At 43.9% G+C, this 22,713-nt stretch overlaps 1 protein-coding gene across 1 annotated transcript in view; it reads left to right on the forward strand.

Moving 5' to 3' along the window:
* The window catches only part of METTL15 (methyltransferase 15, mitochondrial 12S rRNA N4-cytidine), a 128,694-nt gene that overhangs the window by 43,898 nt on the left and 62,083 nt on the right, over positions 1 to 22,713 (forward strand). Inside the window, exon 3 of the mRNA XM_084852825.1 lies at positions 21,723 to 21,859. Within this exon, the coding sequence (XP_084708951.1) occupies positions 21,723 to 21,859 (137 nt within the window). The remainder of the gene's footprint in view (positions 1 to 21,722; positions 21,860 to 22,713) is intronic.

Here is a 22,713-nt window from a genome sequence, read left to right on the forward strand (position 1 = left end):
GATATTGGCAATCATTGGTGTTTTAAACCACACACCTGGGGGAAGGGGCGGTAGGGACATGCATGCACACACACTGGGGGTGGGGAGACAAACATGCATACTGGGTGGTGGGGAGACACAGACACATGCACAGTGGTGGATACGGGGACACAGATGCACACACAGGGCATGGGGGAGAAACACATACACACACACAGACACACACGGGGGAGAAATACACACTGGGGGATAGAGTGGCAGATACAGACACACACACACACACACACACACGGACTGAATACACATACATGTTCAAGCTGTGTTAGGTACAAGCAGTGGGTGGCTGGAAAAGGCAAAGGATCTGTCTGTTCTCCAGCCAGCCAAATGGGATCACTGCTTTAGTGTACTGGATTTTCATAGGGGTATGATGATCTGGGCTGTCATGGGGTGGGGGAGGGAAGCAGATGACTGGAAAAGAGAGAGGTTTGGCCAGGGAAGGGAGGAGGCTTTGCGCAAGGCCTCCTCCGTTCCCCAGTCAGCCTTAGTCAATTGCCCCTTCAGTGCTGATCTGTGAGGCCTCAGTGGTGGAGGTGTGGCTGGGGAAAGGAGGAAGCCTTGTGCAAGCCCCCCCCCCCCCGCTTCGCTGGCCAGCCTGAGCGGATTGCGGCTTCAGCGGCACTGTGAGTGTTGCTGAAGTAGTGACAGGACTGCCTTGGGGGGGGTGTATGTGTTCGTGGAAGTGAATCAACCCAAAGTGTGGCATTAAATTAAATAGCTTTTAATCAAGTTGCAGCCTTATGCTGTAATGAACCATAAGTATCTTATGTGCAATATAAGTTTCTGATTATTTCTAACTCTGAGATCACCATTATTTGTCTGAGAGAATTAGGACACAATCCTATGCATGTTTAGACAGAAAAATGTCCTACAACTCCCAGCATGCCCTAACCAACATGGCTGGCTGGGGCATGCTGGGAGTTGTAGGACTTTTTTCTGTGTAAACACGCATAGGATTGCACCCCTAGTTTATTTCTGACAGGTGCACTTTCGTCTTGACCATAGAAGACCTCTGCCCCATTTGATGTAGTCTTGATCCACTCTTGAGCCTGTATCAATTCAACTTAGAATGCTTGTTTCCCTCTCCCCAACCATTTTAGCTCTGAAACTGCAATAGCAAGTTCTTGTACTGATATGTTTATGATTTAGCCTAATTGATGTGCCCATGATATATGATTTAGCCTAATTGGTGTGCTCATTACCTTTGTAAAAAAAGGTGTTATGGTGCAATCCTGGGCAGAGCAATCCTGTGGCGCCCCATAGGATGGTGCAAGTCTCCTCCACGTCTGTAGACAGAGCTATGACTGTGGAGGAGGAAGTCCTATTGTGCAAATATGACCTCCTAAGAGAAGTCAGAGAGGGAGAAAAGGGAGTGTGCTGGTGGGCGAGGAGAGAGGAAGGAGGAGAGACGAGGATCTGCAGGATCCTAAAGTCTCTCCGTCACCTGTCCCACCCATCAAGAGGTAAGTCAGCTAGATGATCTGAGAGGCTTGTCTAGCTGTAAATCTAAAGAAGTGGAAAAACAGGAGGCTTCCATTCTCCTTCCGTACTACCTGGCTCCTGCTGACAGGGCATAGGATAAACAGAGGGCTCTGTCTATAAAGCATCAGTGCCTTACACTCGAAGTCTTGTTGTATCACATAATCAACAATTTTCATGTGAATTCCTATCCAAATTGTATTCCTAGATGTATTATTCTTTGAAAGAAAAAGAACTTTTTTTTTCTTATTTGCTTACTCCAGAGATTATGGTAGTACTCGAATGTCCCATGCTATTGTTTTGATTTCTCATAGATAATTTCAGCTACGTCTGTACAGAGGCCATATAATTTGAATATAGATTTTTTTAAGAGCATAATAACCTGGATAGGTGTACAAGATGATATATTTATAGGGTCATATCTGTTGCATGAGCATACTTCGGCTCGCATGATGGAACTTTCTCCTCCCATGGGGGGAAGGGACAATCTGTTTACCTGAAAGATACCATTCCGTGGTAGAAAGACTTTTTCATTTATGGTACTCAAATGCTTTTTTAAAGTATTGATTAAAATGAGTCTCTTTAATGTTCCCTATATTTTCAAGTGATTATACTTTGCTTTAAATATTACAACTCCTAAAATAATTTAATCTGCTTCCCTGCTACTTTAATTTGTTTCATAATATAGTTAAATCAATAGCCTGCCTCCAAACTGGTGATCTCATTTTTCCATTTTGGTCAAAGAATTTTTGTAAATATTTGGAAAAGATAATTTACGTTTTGAACAATCTGTATTAAATTTTCATCTTAATTACAGTGCATGTAGCCGACGATGACAATATTGCTTTGAAAAGCAGATTAACAGGGAGCATGTCTGCTTTCTTTAAATTGTATTTATCATTCAACAGAGAGATTGTTATTTGCAGTCATGATTTTGAATGTTCCAAAGTAATGCATTATCATCTGCTGACAAGGTTTATGCCATGATATCTTTATATATGTTGTACTCGGCTGAGTTGTAAGTCGAGTCTGAGCTTGAACTTGAAGTGACAGGAAAAAGACTCCATATGTGTTCCAGACGAAAAGTGATACTGCTTCCATTAGTCTCCTTTAGATTGACCGTTGCCACAATAAGGCAACAATAAGCCACAATAAGGCAGTAAGGCAGTTGACACTGATATTTTGAATTATTCCTTAAAATTAAACTGGTGGATTCAAGTTGTGTTAATATTTGGGTGCAGAATACCAAAATAACCTACATAGAATAGCAGGAACAAATGCACATAAATTAAGGTTTTCATCAAAAAGAAATTATAGATTCATTGTTTTTACATAAATCTGTACATTTTGCCATATTAATGAATGAGTATTTGTCTGTTGAAACTTCTTGCTGCTTTTTTCTACGGTATTTTGAAAAATTAAGTGGTCAATGGGAAAAGCAGCAAAAAATGGATAGGGTGGGGAGAGTTTTGTGAACTTGCTAATAGCAAGGGGATTTGAAATGACTTTTTGACTGTTAGGTTCTATACTTCTGCAGCACCTTTTCAATTATTTAGACTTAAATTTTATCTTACAGGTTTTGTTACCTTCTTCTGGGCTGCGTTGTTGCTCAGAACAACTATTAGTGTAAGGAAGTCTTCTCATCTGACTTCTCTTCTTCTACCTTTTCAGAATGTTAGGTCAGATTTTAATGCTCTCTCACACATTTTCCATGAGGTATTGGGATCATGAGCTCCTCTTATAGCCAAGTAACTAGTTACAGAGAGGAGGTCTTAAGTTGTGCGGGGGGGGGGGGCATATCTCAAGTAACAGAACTACGATGGGCTTTTAAAAAATTATCCCGAGAAATTTTGGGTACCCAGGAATGCCCTGAATCTTGCTTGAAGAGGTCATCTGGTTCCCTTTGGGCTTCTTTCAGGGACAAGTGCCTCACTTGTCCCTCTTCTGCTTCTACATACAAGGCTGATTCACCTGTTTAGTGTGAAGTCAAAAGTTTCATATCATGCCTCTTGCATTGGCTTCCTTTTTATACTCCTAATCTTCCAGAACCCATCCAGCCTCCTCTAAGTCTCTGTGGTTGGCATATCTGCCCTCTGGCAGAAACCCAGTATTAATCTTCCTCCTGCTGTCATCATCAAAAGTCTTCAGACAGCCTTAACTGGCCTGGATGTTTGTTGTCAGCTAAGCGTCAGCAAATGTATTGTCTGCCCACTCCAGTGCATTGTTCCTGGTTAATATAGTAAGGTGGTCCATGCATTGTTCCTGGTTAATATAGTAAGGTGATCCATTCCCATCTCTTCCTCCAGTTACTGATGTCAGAAAGTAATTACATATCCTTTTTAATAGAGAAATATGGTAAATGATGTCACCAAAATTCACTTATGCATTATTATTTTTAGTTGTGCTATCTAGTGGGCTTTGGAATTCCCTAAATTATGTAATTAAGGACAGGTCTTTTCTTTCATTGGGGAACATTGTACAGTTTTGTAGAACAGCAGAGAAAATTTGAATTGAATGTACTTTCCCAGACACATGTATGTTTTTAATTCTAGTCAAGGGTCCCTTTGTAATAAAATGGGGCATCTCAATTCACAGTTTTCACAGTTAAGCAATTAAAGACTCTTCATAATGCTACAGTGAGGTATAGATGTAAGCATTTTCCAGAGAGTTCCCCAAAGCATTGGACTGTGTATAACTAGGTCATACATAATAATGAACTTAGGGCACAATCCTATGCATTTTTAGACATAAAAAGACCTACAACTCCCAGCATCCCTCCAACCAGCCATGCATAAGATTGCACTCTTAGTTTTCCATGTGGATAATTGAAGTTATTTGGGAGAAAGTTGTCAATTTAGGGTTACTGGTCTACTATCAATCATCATTAAAAATCAGCTCCTGCATGTCTATTTAATTGCAATTGTATGTTCATGTTTTTGTAATATTGTAAGCTGTCTTGTGAGCACAGTGCACCCTGAAAGGTGGGTTAACAATCTTTTAGATAAATAATAAAGAAATAAACTATCTACTTTACCCCACTCCACTGAAGAACCTAAGATCTCTTTGGGGGCAGGGATTGACTGTTGCTCAGTCAGCAAAGGCCCCAAGCATAATACAAACTTTTGCCATGGTATTGGACAAATTGGATTGGACAAATTCATGGAGGATAAGGCTATCGATGGCTAATAGTCCTGATGGCTATATGCTACCTCCAGTATCAGCGGCAGTATCTACACCAGTTGCTGGGGAACATGGGTGGGAAGGTGCTGTCGCATTCATGTCCTGCTTGTGGGTTTCCCATGAGTAGCTGATTGGCCACTGTGTGAACAGAATGCTGGACTAGGTGGACCCTTGGTCTGATCCAGCATGGCTCTTCTTATGTTCTTATCCCTAGGTTGCACTTACTGGACTCTGATATAGGCTGAAAGTGGTAGATGGCCTGCCGCTTGCTCCTTTGAAGCCTAGTTTCCCAAATGGCTTTGGAGAGTTCTTAGACTGGGCAAGGATAAGTGACTGCACTGGAGTTAATATAGCTTAGAAGCTAATAGCAACTCATAAATGAAGGTGTGAAGTCATCCCATAAATTCCCCTATCCATGGAGAGGAGTGGACTGAATTAACGGTAGAAACAGAGAATGGAAAGGAAAAGGAAAAGAGTGGATGGAGGGCTTCTTTCCTTCCACTTTCTCACAAGCTCTGCCCTACATGGATTATATTTGTATATACATTTCATTATGTTTAAACATAATTTATTATTTTGTTTCTGTCAGTATCTATCTTCCATTGTTACTCTTTCTTGTCATTATTAGATCATTTTGACCAACCCTGTGTGGTGTTGTTGTTGTTGTTGTTGTTCAGTCGTGTCCGACTCTTCGTGACCTCATGGACCATAGCACGCCAGGCCTTCCTGTCCTGCGCTCTCTCCCGGAGCGTGCTCAAGTTCATATTCATTGCATCGGTGATGCTATCTAGCCGGCATAGCTTATGGCTTCACTGAGTTACGCAAGCCCCTTCGCCACAACAAGGCAGTGATCCATGAAGGGGCCTGTGTGGTATACATGAAGCTTAAGATGCAGTTGTTCGATATTCTGTTCTGGACATTGGCAATCATAATGGTGTTGGATTCAGAGTAGCAAGAGGTTAAATGATAGCACACTGGGGTTTTCCAGACTGCTTCCCCCTTGCTATGCTCTCTTGCACCTTCCCTGAAAAGCCAAACCTGAGGGTCCAGGGACCATTGAATGGTATGTGGCATGGAGGGCTGCAGCTGTGTGTGTGGGCAGGGGTGTGGGAGGGGGAGAATTGGCAGAAATTGGGGCTGGGATCTTGTGTGAATGGAAGTACCTTCAGGTGACCTCAGTGGCCTGGAGCACCTGTTACCAATTTTGGTTGGTGTGCCAACTATGCCTGTTCCTAGATAGGGGTAGGATAGCCACTATGATCTGTGCACTGGCAACCTCATGATTAGGCTATTGTAATGTGCTCTGTGTGGGGCTGCCCTTTCATCTGGTTTGGAAGCTGCAGCTAGTGCAGAATGCAGCAGCTAGGATGTTCAGTGGACCACCGAGCTATACACATATTACACCTGTATTAAAAGAGCTGCATTAGCTGTCTTTTAGCTATTGAGCCATGTTCAACTCAAGACTAGGATACTTAGGTAAATGCCTTCCCCTTTATATATCCAGTCAATCTCTGAGATCTTCCAAGGAGGCCTTATTGGTCATTCCATGATCAATTGGGTATCACCAAGTAATAGCATGCAAGTGAGCCTTCTCGGTAGTGGCACCCACCCTCTGGAATGCGCCCCCATGTGTTGTTCAAGAGGCAGAAAGTATGTCAAGCTTTAAACGCCTCTTGAAGACATATTTATTTACACTAACTTGTAATGGAGTATGACACTGCTTTGTTTTATGATTGTTTTGCAGTAATGTTTTTATGTGTTGTTTTTCTTGTTCTTTCACTAATTGTGTATTGTTTTTATACTATGTGTTTTTTATATATAGCCCAGGAATAGTCTACTATAGATAAATTTGCTGGGATTGACTAGGCATCAGTGTTCAAGGAGGAGTATAAACAGCTCACATACTTTCTTGATTGTTAATGAGCTTAAGACCTATAAATTCTTAAGGCTTAGGCTTTTTCATTTGTACCACTTGAAGGCTCAGGAGACTATATGGGAGCAATAGTTCATACCAGAATGTCTGCAGGATTCCGTATAAGAACTACCACTCCCATAGTCCCCTGCAGCTGTGTGCTGTTAAAAGCATGACATATGAATAAATAAGGGAGGGAGAGGGGAAGTAACACTTTCACAAATGCTGTTGCCATTACTTACGTCACTGCCACCAAAATAAGGGAAAGAGGAGTGTATTTCAGGGGTGGTGGGAGGCAGAGACAGGTGGGGACACAGTGGGCTGATGGGGTGGGAAAATGTTTTCCAAGCCCTTGTACTGGGCTCAAGAGATGTATCTGGGTTTCGGGGAAACCCAGATGTATCCTCAGCCAATTCAAAGGGGATTTCGAGGGCTCACTCCTGTGTAGTTCTGAATTAACTGAAACTGGAGGTGAAGAAGCATGGGGAAAGGAGACATTAGTAGCTGGCAAATAGAGTAGTGCTACTGGAAGTTACTGTTTTTTCTTCTGTGCTATAACTGGTATTGTTTTGCTGAAAGCTTTCACTTGTTTAAAAAATATTCATGTTTTTGGTAGCCTAAAATCAAGTAAGGAACTAAGCTGGAGTTAGGGGGGAAATTATCAGAAAATTAATGTTCTTTTAGTCACTTTCATTTATTTTCTACAAATTAGCCTGAGGATGGGATCACAGATTACGTAGCTAAAAATGGCTATCCCAAAACATCAACATTTTGCTTCTGTATCTCATAAACAGAACAGTTTTTTATGTGAAGAAAGTAATTTAAAAGGGGAATACCCATTTATTTATTAGCCCCAATCCAAGAACATCCACACACAGCCGCTTCTCAGCAAATGGCTGGCACCGTCCACTTTGTGTTGTGTTTGGCTTCAATCTCCCAGCTCTCAGGTACAGTAGGTGGTGAACATAGTTAAAATGGAAATTACCAACCATCTGTGTGACCATTGTTCAGGTATTTGATGAGTATTATGATGTGCTCCCCACAGTCTTTTTCTGTCATTACTCTGATACCAAGAAATTGCATTCATGTAAGAAATATGTGGTTTGAATTATCTTTGCATAAATATGACTAGTCCAAAATACTGTAAGTAGCTACTTTTACCAAATTAAGCCAAAGGAAGGACTGACTTGTGCTTGGCGCATATGACAGCTGTGGCCATCTAGCAATGGCAGTCTGTTCACCAAAGCCAGATTTAACAACCATATACCCTTCTTGAATCAAATTATATGTAAAAAAATTGGACTGAAATTTGACATGCTGCACTTGCAGTTGTTACAAACATAAGAAGAGCTATGCGAGATCAGACCAAAGGTCCATTTAGTCCAGCATTCTATTCACACATTGGCCAACCAGCTGTCAACCGAGAACCCACAAGCAAGACACGAGTGCAACAGCACCCTCCTGCCCATGTTGTTATGGCAGATTTCCTGGTAGGGGTGTACACATGGTTTGGGCCACAAGACTGGGACCATATTCATTGTAACTGCTCCAGAATAAATCTGTTGCTACCATGATCAAATATTTATACAGAGAAAAAGATGACTTGGACTGTAGTCCACGAAAGCTTATGCATTTGTTAGTCATTCAAGGTGCCACAAGATTCCCCCCCCCCCCAGTCTTTTTAAGAGAGAGTGATTGTAGGAAAGGTATATTTTACCACAGTGGGAGTGTGGGGATTACAGGTTCTTTAGAAATATCTTCTCTTTCTAGTGTAGCAGATGTTGTGTGGGAGAAGGGAGAGCTTACATTAAAAAGAAGAAGCTCAAGCTGGATTTAACCAAAAGCCATAAATATGAAGCCTACTCAGTGTGTGTATGTGGAGATTCCCATGGCAGAAAGAATTGTTGCAACCATCAGACAATGTAGTCTCTAACTTTTTATACTAAATTTGTCACTGTACCTGAATCACATAAAATAACTAAGTAAATATATATGTATTTGCCATATACAATGATAAACATATTGTGACAACATGTTATAGAAAGCCACAGCAAATCATAGCTCTCTGTGTAAATTATTAAAAAGGTGGACTATTTTAATTTTTAATTATCATGTACTATGAGTTTATGGTTTAAAGCTGACTGAAAAGTTAGGTGCAGCAAGAGACAATTTCTGCTGTGAAGAAGTGAGATTTTTGCACAGTAAGACTAAGTGTTTGCAGAGTTGAGATAGGATGACTCATCCTAGTAACACCAATGATCTTTGTAAAATGGAGGGAAAATGAAATATATAGCAGTGCATTGATCTGATTTATTCTGTATTTATTGCCTTTCCCTTCCTGTGTATTTTCACCTTACATAAGCCTGAAGCGTAGGTACACCTGAGAAGAATGAGTTCTTGTATAGACAGCTACCCAGCAGTGCTTGCCAATGAGATGATAAATGTGTCAGGAGCACCCTAGCTGCCTCTTGCAGTCCCCACCAATAGCCAACTCAGGACACAGACAACGAGGAATTCTTTCCGAGACTTTATTCCTTTATTCCTTTATGACTCTTTCAGATACTAATCACTAGCAACAAAGCAAGGAACAGCACTGGGGAAAGATAGCAGAGTAGCCTAAGCTCCAGGTAAGGCAGTTGGTCCCCGTTTGAAGGAGAACCACGGGCAGACCCTGAACTTATGGGCTAGGGAGAGATCCTCCCTCTTTCCCTTGGGTCCTTGGGACACGACCGTTGTTTGTGCGCCAAATGGGCGCTACGCTTCCTTTCCTCGCCCTCCATCTGTCGTCGCTCCCTGCGTCTGCGCTGAGTGTCCAGCAAGCCCCCCTCCAGCGCTCTCTCACTGCCAGGGTCACTATCTCTCCCAGGAATGCTGGCAGGAGGAATCTCTGCCAGCTGCTGTGCTTGTGAGAGATGAGCGAGCTCCTCTCCCACAGATTGCTGTTCCTCCTCAGAATCAGAACTGCTCTGGGGCTCTATTGGCTCAGTTTCCACCCTGACATCATCCCTGCTCCCATGAGGCCCCCCCTCGTGCTCCTCCCCTGGGGCCCCAGGTTTGTGGGGGTACAGCTGGTGGAAGCGCCTCAGCAGCAACGGAGCATGCACATTTTCTGCGGGTTCCCAGGATCGCTTATCTGGCCTGTACACCTTCCAGTCCACCAGATATTGCAGGCAGCTGCGAGAAAGGCGGGAGTCCAGAATCTCCGCGACCTCAAACTCCTCCTCCCCCTCCACCAGCACTGGTGGCGGGGGGGAGCTGACCGAGCGATGAGGGTCGCCAGAAACCAGGGGGGACAGCAAGGACCAATGAAAAACAGGATGGATCTTCATGGAGGGAGGAGAGCCAGGCGAAAAGCAACAGGGTTAATCTGGGCTGTAATCTGGAAAGGCCCCATGCAGCGAGGTGTGAGCTTCCTTGCAGGCGAGTGAGAGGGGAGGTATTGGGTGGACAACCAAACCCAGTCCCCCAGTTGCAGAGACGGACCCGGCTGGTGCCTCTGGTCCACAGAGGCCTTGTAGGCTGTCTTGGCTTGCTCGAGGGAGTCCTGTAAGAGGTGGTGTACCGCTCGCAACTGCTCTAAAAAGTCATGGGCCGCCGGCACCAAAGAGGGAGCTAGGGTGGATGGGAAAGCCTTGGGGTGGTATCCAAAATTGGCAAAAAATGGAGTTTGGCGGGTGGAAGCATGGCAGGCATTGTTATAAGCAAATTCTGCGAGAGGCAGCAAGGAAAACCAGTCATCTTGCTGGTAATTGACATAACAGTGCAAATATTGCTCCAGAGTCGCATTGGTGCGCTCGGTCTGACTGTCCATCTGTGGATGGTGGGCGGAGGAAAGACGGAGCATCACATGGAGAAGACCAAGTAGCTCCCTCCAGAAATGGGCAGTGAATTGGGCCCCCCTATCCGAAATGAGACCCTCGGGCCATCCGTGGAGCCGGAAAACATGCGCCAAAAACAGCTCCGCCATCGCCCTGGCTGTGGGCAACCCAGAGCAGGGGATGAAATGGGCCATCATAGAAAACAAATCCACCACCACCAGAATAGTGGTCTTACCATGTGAGTGAGGCAAGTCACTGATGAAGTCAAAGGAGAGCAGTTTCCAAGGTCCTGAGGGGGTAGGCAGGGGGTGAAGCAAGCCTGTGGGCTTGCCGGAGGGGGCCTTCGCCTGCTGGCAGGTGGGGCAGGAGGCAACATAGGTCTTGATGTCCCGACACACAAGGCCACCAAAAATCCCGCATCACTCCATTCAGGGTCTTGGTGAAGCCAAAATGCCCAGCGGTGGGGAAGTCGTGGCACTGATGGAGGACCTTCTCACGGAGAGGTCTAGAAGGCACATAGACCCGGCCAGAATGGTAAAGCAGGCCACCTCACAAAGAGAAGGGGGTAGAGTGGGGGAGGCCAGAGGCTAGCCCCAGTTCCTCCACTTTTGTGCGGTCAAAAGCATCCTGAGCCTGTTCAGAGTGAATAAGTTCCTCCCAAGAGTGAGGCACTGCAGCTGCAGCCAGGCTCTGGGGGGGGGGGAGAATCAGAGGGGGGGGATTTTCCTCACCCCCTGGCTGGAGGTCCAGCTTACTAGAAAGAGCATCTACTTGTAGGTTGTCAGAGGCCTTCACATGGCAAATCTTAAGGTGGAACTGGGGAAAAAAAAGCGACCACCTAATCTGCTGCTGGTTTAAGGCATGGGCTGTCTGAAGATGTTTGAGGTTGCGATGGTCGGTTCTAACTTCGACTGGGTGCTGTGCCCCCCCCAGCAGATGACGCTAGGTCTCCAAAGCAGACTTGATGGCCAACAGTTCCTTCTCCCAGATGGTATAATTCCTCTCAGACATGTTCAGCTTCCTGGAGTGGTAGGCGCAGGGTTGCAACCCACCGCCCACCCGATCTGGCTGAAAAAGCACCGCCCCCACTGCAAAGTCAGAAGCATCAGTTTGCACTACAAAAGGCTTCCTTGGGTCGGGATGTAACAGGATCGGCTCAGAACTAAAAAGCTTCAGTTCCTCGAAAGCCTGTTGGGCAGATGCCGTCTAATGAAAAGGAGATTTCCTGCCCTTAAGGAGGTCCGTGAGAGGAGATGTCAGCCGAGCAAAGCTGGGCAGGAACTTTCTGTAAAAATTAGCAAACCCCAGAAAACGTTGCAAGTCCTTCTTGGTGGATGGAGCCTGCCAGGAGAGGACAGCCTGGACCTTTGCAGGATCCATCCTGATACCGTCAGCTGAGATAATGTAGCCAAGATAGTCCAAAGAGGTTAGGTCAAACGCACATTTCTCCAGCTTGGCATAAAGATGGTGCTCGTGGAGGCACTGGAGGTAGGGATGTACGAAAGTCACTTACCTTTTATGAAATTTGATTCGTGGTGTGGGGGAGGTGCTCCGTCTCTCCCCCCCGAAATTCTGGCCGGGGAGGAGGCGCCCCGTCCCTCCCCCCCGAAATTCTGGCCAGGGGGGAGGCGCCCCGTCCCTCCCGCCGCGAATCCTGGCCAGCTGGGTCTGCAAATGGCGGCGGCTGTAGCCGCCGCCGTTTGCGTCCCTGCAGTCAGCCGTGATAGGCTACGTAAATGTTTACATAGCCTATCACGGCTGAGTTCAAAAACAAAAACCGCATGTACGCAAATGGTGGCGCCCATGGGCGCTGCCATTTGCGTTCCTTATTTTGGCACGTGTAGTCTACGTAAACATTTACGTAGACTACGGCAAAAATAAGGGGAACTCAAATAGCGTAGACGATTTCAACATTCTGAAATCGTGCACCAGGTGGAGTTCTCCTGATTTTTTGCGCACAAACATGGTAGGGGCGCAGGCAGGGGAGGAGGAGGGGCGAATGAAGCCACATCTGAGGTTTGTGTCCAAAAACTCCTGCAGAGCTTGAAGTTCCGGCTCCAACATCGAATACAGCTGGCCAGCGGGGATGGTCACCCCAGGAATGAGGTTAATGGCACAGTCAAAAGGGCGGTTGGGGGGGAGCTGGTCGGCCTCCTTCTTGTCGAAAACATCCCGAAAAGCCGCATACTTCTCTGGGAGGATCACGGTAGCTGAAGAACTGCCAGAAGCAGACGAGCAAGGGGAGGAAAGAGTTAAGGCTTGGACTGGGACTGGCGCCTTGGTCGGGAGGCAATGCTCCCGGCAGTAGGGAGATGCAAACTCCACTTGCTGAAGCCCCCAAGAAATCTGAGGATTATGCTTAGAGAGCCAGGAAACACCCAGCACGATTGGATATTGGGGAACTTTGGCCAAGTGAAACTGAATCTGCTTAACGTGGGACTGGGTGCGCAGAGTGAGTGGAGCTGTAATCTGGGTTACCGCGCCGAAGAAAGAGGACGCCCATCGGTGGTCTCCACTGCCAAGGGGGCAGGATGAGGCAGGGTAGGGATCTTGTGGAAGAGAGTGAACGTTTCATCCATGAAACTGATCATAGCCCCAGAGTCCACTAAAGCTAGGGCCTCCACCCCACCCCACTGGGAGGAGCAGAGGTGAACATGCAATAGCAGATGGGAGGGTGGGTGGGGGTTGCGGAAGGCACCCCCCTGGTGAGGAACCGACCCCCACACTGGAGACCCCCAACAGGCTTGGGGGGTAGCCTAGTCAGGCCTGAGGATGAGGAGGAGGAGGAAGGAGAGGAGGTGGAGGCGGGGATGCGGGTCTAGCGCGGCAGGTTTTGGTGAAATGTCCCATGAAACTGCTGGGTGAGATTGTTTGGGCATTTGGAGTATTGTGTCATCAGTATGCTTGATGGCATCCTACTTTATCTTCCTCTTTCTTTAGACCCAGGTGTAGTGGGTAACTATCTAAAGAGGTGCTTGAGGCCATTTGTTGGCTGGTTGGGGGTGAACAGACCAAAGCTCAATTCAGAAAAAAATCAAGAGGAGGGTCAAAAAACCTAGGAGAATATGATATTCAGTTCATGGGATCACATCTGCAGTTTTGGGGTGCTCCTAGACTTTCCTATGCTTCTGGAGGCCCAGGTGATCTATGGTCAAGAGTGGCTTTACCAGTATGGGTTGATATGAAAGTGCACCATCTCCTGAAATAATGATCTTTGTACTGGCATCCATGTTGTGGTAGCTTTCAAGCATCCACAGACCCACTCGTCAGCTGGCCAGGGGCAAGTGCACCCAGCCCTGTGGTGAGCAGGGCATACAGCAATACACAGATCCCTATCTTAGAGGTCTCATTTCCATTGCAGTTTTTTTAAGCAGGTAAGAAAGAGCAGGAATCCATCCCAAGTAGCAGGGAAAGACTCCCAGCTGTTTCTTACCTTCTCCATACCCTGCACAAATTAGAGATGACCTTTCTGTTCTCCCAAACCCTCTATATTGCCAGAGGACTCAAGAGATGGGCCAGGATTGGTGGCAGCCACAAATGATGGCTGGCTATTAAGCCAAGCCAACATTGGGGGGCGGGGGGTTGCTTTGTATAATGCAAGGTGCTAGTGCTTACTTTTAATGTCTTAAAATAGTTTGAGCCCAGGGTATCTTAGAGAACACTGTGTTCCATATCATTCCCCTCTACATGGAACTTTTAAGTCTGTTGGTAGTTTGGTAAGTGGCAATGAGAGCAGGGCATTTTCAGTTGTAGCGCCCTCCCTGTAGAGTGCTATTTCATAGGCCTTGTTTCAAAAAGTATTTTCTTGATATGCAGTTTGCTAGCCTATACTTCTAGTAACTGTGTTGCTTCTGTTTTAAATTCTGTTATGGTTGGATTAGAATTATACGTTAATTGTTTAAATTATATTTTAATGGTTGAAATTATATTTAAATTGTTGGGTGCTGCATGGGCAGGATTGTAAAAATAAATTATTTTAAAAACAATTTGCAGTTCTGCTTATTGAGGTTACTATTTGGGTTTAGAAAGGCAAGCTAATTACCAGACTGATAAGTGCAGGGGTGGGGAACCTGTGGCCCTCCAGATGGTGTTGGACTCCACCTCCCATCAGTCCCAGCCAGCATAGTCAATGGTCAGCCATGATGGATGTTGTATTCCCACAGCATCTTAAGGGCCACAAGTTTCCCTCCCCTTCCTTAGTATATCAAATGTTAAAAATGTTAGAATATTCCAAATCTTGCCCTGTTTGATTTGGACCACATTTAGTAGGTTACAAACATGACCCTTTTCTACAACTCATCATAATATCTTGAGCTGAACTTTTGTTTTTGTCAGAATAATATGTCAAGGTAAATTATTGTTATCTTGACACTTGGTATCTTAATTGCATCAAAGAGACTTGCTCAACCTCAGGGAATAGCAGTTTGGCATCAATACTGCAATTCAAATGTTTTTATGAGACATCTGCAAGTCTGTACAATTTGAATTCCCCCTCCCCCCCCGCAATTTTATGTTGTCTTTTGACTCCTGATTCTTGTTAACAATGTTAAAACCAGTCAGGACCTTGCAAAGGGTCCTTTGCCAATTATAAAGATGAAGGGAGAACAGCTGAAAGTGGAAAAGAACAATCAACAGTGTGAGCAGCAATTATCTGGCCTTCTTTCTGATAACCCAGAGAGATACTATTTAGCTAAATTGTGGACAAAAGAAGGTGAATAACCTCTCCACTTGATTCTGAGTTAAATACTTTGTGGCTGGGTTAGCTTAGCATTAGGAATGGCCAAAACTGCATGGCAAATGTATTGTGGGTTTCAACTGTACCTAAGATGTATCTCATTTCTGGAATCTAAAAAAAAGTTTCCAGGTTTTTAGTGGTTCATGTTGATGGCCCATCTAAATCTTTAAAATTTCAAACTGTTTGGAACTCCTGCCGTTCCTAATTTTGACAGCTCCAAACAGACTTCCTGTCAGTACTACACTTCCTTGGAAACACCGGCTGAACTAAAATTAGTGGGTTGTATCCAGTGTAATGCTGGTGGAAAAAGTGCAAGAGGTTACTTTCCACTTGTGGCTACAGAAGTGGAAAGAAGGAACAGCTAGTACAAGCAGTACTTAGCTTAATGAAGTCTCAATGAGTTGTGAAAGCCCTTGTGCAACAGCTTGCTTTTGAACAGCGGTGTTGAAGCTCTTTCAGCCCAAGGTCTGAATTCCATTTTGAAGAAATTCTTTGGGCCTGCATTTCAGAGGTGGGTAGGGCTGAAGGAAAAAGGGGCAGGACCCCAAATCCCAGAATATGTTAGCTTAATATTGCTAGTAACTAAGCGTTAAGAGAGCCTTTATTTATGTATGTATGTATGTATTTCATTTATATCCTGCCTTTTTTCCTCCTTAAGGAACCCAAGGCGGCATACATAGTCTTCCTCCTCCATTTTATCCTCACAACAATAACCCTGTGAGATGGGTTGGGGTGAGAGTCTGTGACTGGCCCAAAGTCACCCAGTGAGCTTCCATGGCCGAGTGGGGACTAGAACCTGGATCTCCCGGCTCCCAGTGTGACACTCTAGCCACTACACCACACTAATTTAGAATGGGGAAATGATTGGTGGTTGGGAGAAAGGGCATGGGGCCAGCTGAGGAGGCCTGGAGGGTCGGATTAGGGTCCCAAGCCTGAGATTCTGCACCCCTGCTTTAGAACTTGCACAAGTGGAAGCAAAGTCTTGCATTTGACACTTGCTGCCAGGTGAAAATAGGGGTTCTGCAAACAGGCTTTCCATTAGCGGAATGCATTGGATATAACCCATTATGCTTCTGATGGTGAAACCACTGGTTAGCTGAGATGAAGTGGTGGCAAAACAAAGTTTATTTACAATCCAGCTTCTGTGAGGAAAGGAAATGTGTGTGGTTTGAATCCCAACTTGGCGGGGTGTCAAACCACATACAAGTGCAGATTAAGGACTTAGAAGAGGTCTTGAGATTTAGGGAAATGAAGGAACAAAGGAACTCAGCGACAAGGAGTCTGGAGTGGTGCAGAATAATCAATGGATCAAAAAAGAAGAGTCTTAAGGAAGGGTAGATGGAAAATGGGGGTTGAGGAAATGGGAAGGAGAGAGGCTATTAAAAGATAGGTGGCTAATGGAGGTCATACAAAGTAGAAAATTGAGGAAACAGTGGGTGGTGTGAGACACAGAGCTGAAGAAAGGGGCCAAGGGGAAAGTGGAACTGGGGCAAAACTGGGTGAAGAAAGCAGATAGGCAATTACTCTGGAGTTTAGTGGTTTCTGTTGATTGCAAGGGCAATTAACAAGCAAACTAAGCAGGCAAGGGAAAATCTGGGAACCCAGGTGGGCTTGGGATATCAGGATCAAATGCACGTTGGGGCAAAACGTCCTAGCTTCACATATATATTGATGGGGTCTGAGCTGGCAAGGACTGATCATGAGAGGGAGCTTGTGCTTGTGGCAGATAGTTTCACTGAAAATGTTGATCCAGGATATGGCCAATGTGAAATATGGCAAATTCCGTGATGGGGATCATTAGGAAACCCACCCACCACCAATGTTATAATGCCATTATACAAGTCTATTGCGCAAGCACACTTGGAATACTTTGTACAATTCTGGTCATGGCACTTTAAAAGGAATATTGCACAGCTGGAAAAAGTGCAACAAAAATGATCAAAAGACTGGAGAAACTCCCCTATGAGGAAAGGATACAGCGTTTAGGGCTTTTTAGCAAAGAAAAAGGGTGAGTAAGAGGGGAGATGATAGAGATGTAATGCATGGTGTGGTAGATAGGGAGGAGAATTTCCTCCTCCTAATACCAAAATTCCAGTCATCCAATAGAGCTGAATGGTGAGAGATTCTGAACAGACAAAAGGAAGTACTTCTTCACACTGTGCATAGTTAAACTGGAATTTGCTACTTGAGAGTATAATAATGGCCCCCAATTTGGATGGCTTTAAAGGGAGTTTGACAAATTCATGGTTATCAATGGCTACGAGACAGGATGGTTATATATTGCCTCCAGTATCAGAGACTGTGCCTGGGTTTGGACAATCTCGAGGGGAAAAGAAGCTATCATGGCTTCTCCCACCCCCGTGCATGTTGCGCACATGCCCATTGTTTACATAATTACCCACTCTGCAGAGTGGGTTAGTGTGTCATGCACATGCAGCGGTGGTGGCTTTGTATCCACACTACAACCCACGATGAGTAGCAGGGGTTGTAGGCTGGATATGAAGCCACCCGCGCTGTGCGCCAGGTTCACACGACACACTAACGCGTGCTGCAGGGCAGGTAATTATGTATACAACCAATGTGCACACAGCATGCACGGAAGAAGGAGGAGAAGCCACAGTGGTTTCTTTTTGCCCTGCGATCATCCAAACATGCCCTTTTATGCCAATGCCAGTTGCTGGGGAATACGAGTGAGAGGATGCTATTGTGTTCATGTCCTCCTCGTGGGCTTCCCATAGGCATCTGGTTAATCACTGTGTAGGAGGTCACTTATGCATCACAAAAAAAGAAGAAATGCATAACCCCCAAAGGACAAAAGAGGATATACATTTGCATAAAATTTGCATATGCTAATTTATATGAATAGATGCAAATTTAGAGATGACTACTGTAATTGAAATAGAAATAGAATACGTCTCACTATAATAATGGCCCTTCAAATAGGAGACTGTCCTCTACAAAGTAGTACAGATGGCCACCCCACCACTGTGGAAACAGAATGATGGACTAGATAGGCCTTTGATTTGATCTAGCAGGGGTGATCTTATGGTTGCTAGGCCAAGAGTAGACCATGAGAGGGCTTTTATCGTCACTGCAGCATTGTGACCTTGCCACCCAAATGGGGCAATGAGGGCCAAGTAGCTGCGTGCGTGTGTGTGTGGCGGGGGGGGGGGGATCCAGTTCTTTAGCAGCAGGGTTCTAGGTTCTGAAATATTAAACCATTAAATACATAGAGTGATCAATTAATTTGTAAATGCTTGCATCCGCATATATTGCATTTTTTGAGTTGGAACAACAAATTTCCAAACAGGTGATAAAGAAACATAAGCTTCCCAGGTAGTATCTCCTCATATGTGACAAATGACAGGTAACAATGTTGTCATTGGTACCACACTATAAAATGAACCCCAAATACATAGAAATAAGTAAAAGAGATAATTAAGAAGAATGATTATTTCATTATCATTTTAATGCTCTTTCGACTGTATGATTTATACATTTATTTAATACAATAATTTAATAAACTGAAATATTTTCCCCATTTTTTTGGCATCAGTTTTGTTAAAAGGTGGGAGAAAATGGCTACAAAAAGACAGACACTGTAGAAAAGAGAATATTGAAATGTACTGTTGAGAAGCGTTACATAGTTATTTAAACCAGTAACCACAACATAAATTGAGTAAAGTTCATTACCTCTTCTTTAAATGCAAAACTGGTGGCATTCCATATCACTAAATTAAAGAAAAAAGGAATTGCTAAGTTTTATTTATTTTTCTGTGGACATCATAGAGACTTGAATACTTTCTAAAATGTACAGTCACAAACTGATTATAAAATTCCTATGAGGAGCTGTAACAGGGTATCATAACTTAACTATAGAAGTGTGACTCATTGCAGGAAGTGTTCATATAATAATCTGTTCTGGTATTTACAGGACTGTGGGGATAAAATGTCATTTAGTTGTACAGAACTTTAAAAAAAATAAAAGAACCAGGCAGGATGGAAAGTATGAGCAAACAGTGATGTCTCTTCTATACTTTGTGTTGAATACATTCTGTAATTAATGTGTTGTGAAGTGCTACATACTGTGCTTAAAATATGATTACAGTAGAATCCTATACATGTCTGCTAAGTCCCTTTGCATTCGGTCGGGCTTACTCCCAGTAAACCCTATAGGATTGCTGTCTTAATATTCCAAAATGCCTTTAATTAAATAGCACAATACTTACATAGGTGTGTTGAAGTCAGCCTTTCCAATATTGTGCTTGGGCTGTACAGGCAATACAACGCAAAGCAAACATGTTCCTTGCATTTCTGAGCATTTCTTGACAGCACTACTGCAATCCAGGGACATTTCTTTAACTGTGACATTTTATTTGTAAGTCTTGTCTTATCCCCACTTAAATTTTGAAGTGGGTGCTTCTAGACATGCAGTCGCCCTGCTTCATTTACATAGTTTTATGGAGGTGGTGGGGAGATGTTGTCTTCTACTTGTAACCCTCCCAGGTTTGCCCACCACTACTTCCATCTTTTGTTCTTTCCACACACACACAAATCTGTTATAGGGCAAAAGATGGAATAGCTGCACAATGTATATTGCTTGGTAGTGCTAGGAGCCATCCGTCTGGAAGCACCCATGTGTGAGCAAAATGTGGGGATGCTAAGAATTTTCAAGAGGGTTACAGTGTATTGTGGGAACTGGGAATTGAACTGAGGCTGCGGTCCTAAACCTTGCCTATATATTTTTTCATTGAGACCAATGAGGCTTTTCACTGAGATCAATGAGATGTCCTTTTCATGAATTTAGGATTGGTGTATACATTTATCTTCCTTTTTGTGCATGTCTCTATCGAGTACTTTGTATTTAAACTGCAAATTCTGTGAGCCAAGACTTCACTTGATGGCCTATTCTTTAATATGTATTTATTAAAATTTCTAGACTTTTCCATCCCTAGGAATCTAGATGGGTATAATATACAGCAAGCAAGGACTTGCCATGAACCTAGAAGGGGGATTTTAAGAGTGAGAAAAGCTGAAGGACAAGATGCTTCTTTCAGGATGGCAAAATGTTGCAGCAAGCAATGTAGGCTCCCCAAATGGAAACAAACACACATGTCATGTTGGCTGGAGGTTGACAGCCATTGATAATCTCCCCAGGTGTACAGATCTACCTGCCCCCACCCCATCATTTACATCACAGACACCTGTGATCATGTATCTCCAAATATATATCACAGATCTCCACACATACATGTGGTGGTGACAGTCCATGACGGGAAGGACTGTGGCTCAGTGGTAGAGCACATGCTTCGCATACAGAAGGGTCCCAGGTTTGATCTCCAGCATCTTCAGGTAGGGCTGGAAAAATTACTGCCTGAAACTCTGGAGAGCCACTGCCAGTGTCAGTGTCAACAATACTGGGCTAGATAGACCAACAGTCTGAATTGGTACATGACAGTTTCCTATGTTTGGAATGCCCTCTCCAGGGAACTTTGCCTGGCTCTGACCTTGATGTTTTCAGTGCTAGGTGAAAAGATATTTTATTTTCCCAGGCCTTTTAGATTTCTATTTTAAGTGTTTAATTCCTAGTATGGCTCTGGTTCAGGAGTGTTCCTGTTCACTTCAGTATATAGGGAAGTTCCAGGGGAATGTACCTGTTTTTATTTGATATAAAGTGAGGAATCAGATTTGATGAGGTTGGAGAGGAAGGCGTAACATGCATACAAATATGTGAGCCACTTGAGAACATCCCTGAGTTTTCTTTAAGTTATTGAAGCTATTTTCAGCATCTGTACTATGCTGTTCCATCACTTTTAGCAAATTATCTTTCAACTGTTTCTTCTATTATGCCATATTAAAACTAAGTATCAGGCCAGCAGAATGGAGCTGTTAATAAATGGCAGAATGTGTGAAATCACAGAAGTAGTACATCTCCACATGCAGTGCAGTTATGCTGTATATTTAGTGAAGCTTGAAAGAAGAAATGCAAAAGGTGATATTATTCAGCAGTGGCAATTTAAGGATTAATTTACTTGACTATTATTTTCAGCTCAAGTTGACCTTTACTGAGTCAGTGTTCTCAGATAGGCTTGTGAGTTCTGGTCTTGTGAGTGGTTCAGTGCATGTTCATATCACCAGGTCAGTTCTTTAACAGTAATAAATGAGCAAGTAATTATTGGCAGTTCTAGGGAAGTGTCTGTGAGCTAGACTCAGGAACACTAAAAGCATTAACTTTTCTTGGGACCTTCAGAAATGTTTAAGAGTGTGTTGGAAAGTCCTCTACTTGTTTGCAGTTTTCACAATTGCTGCCAAACATTTTACCATGTAGAGGACCTTTCCATTGCTTTTGGAAGTTAATATAAAGACATCATCAAAAGTATGAACTGAAGGCAAGTCACCATTTCTTCTGGAGCTAGAAGGTTTTCCAACTAGGGACCTAAGGACAGTAATTTGCACTTACATAACTGACAAATTACAAGTTAATTAGCAGAGGTTTATAGAAAAGTTTGCATGTTTCTCTTTATTATTAAGTAAAGTAACAAGATTATTCTTTTTCTATCAGTGTATTCTTGATATGACATTTGGAGCAGGAGGCCATACCAAGGCACTTATGCAAAAAGCAACGGATATTAAAATTTATGCACTTGACAGAGACCCCACAGCTTATCAACTAGCTCAGCAACTTTCGGAATCTCATCCGTGAGTACAGTCCTTCTTTTTAGTGCTGTTATGTTTGTCAGACATGTGTGTATGCTTTTGCATATATGCAAGCTTGAACATACAATTATATGGACATTTGTTTGTTTGTTTATTTGTTTGTTTGTTTATTTATTTATTTACAATGTTTATGAATCACTTACATTAAAAAGACACTTCTAAGTGATATGCAAACAATGCAGTATAAAACCATAATAAAATATTGTATCAAACTTAAAAGAGACAATACGACAACAAGGAAGAGAAGATCACCGTTCTGGGAAAGATTGTTGGTGTAAGTAATTTTTCAGGAGGTGCCGAAAACCCCGAAGGGTTGGTACCTATCTAATTTGTACTGGTAGGAAGTTCCAGGGAGTGGGCACTGTGATACTAAAGGCCGCGTTCCAAGCCATTGTGGACTAGGCCTCTGATACCTTAGGCACCACCAGGAGGGTATTTCCTGATCAGTGCAGCATCCCAACAGGCAGGTAGGAGGTCAAGTGATCTCTTAAGTATCCTGGTCCTGAGTTGTTTTGGGCTTTGTAACATATAGACAACCAGCACAATTCCCTCAGCGGACGTATAATATGCCAGCGATAAGCCGCTCCCATTACCAACCTGGTTATGCCATTCTGCACCAACTGCAGCTTCTGGATCAACCTTAAGGGCAACCCCACATAACGTGCATTTCAGTAATACAATTTTGAGGTTGCTAATCCACGGCTCATAGTGGCCAAGTTATCCCTGTCCAGAAATGGCCATAGCTGTCTTGCCAGCTAAAGCATCAAGGAGCGCCCCCAGACTATGTACCTGCTACTTCAGAGGAAGTACAGCCCTGTTCAAATGAGGCAACTGAC

Source organism: Heloderma suspectum, chromosome 1, assembly GCF_057233095.1.
Source record: "Heloderma suspectum isolate Gila_16-S chromosome 1, 16-S_ref, whole genome shotgun sequence".
Taxonomy (NCBI): Eukaryota; Metazoa; Chordata; class Lepidosauria; order Squamata; family Helodermatidae; genus Heloderma; species Heloderma suspectum.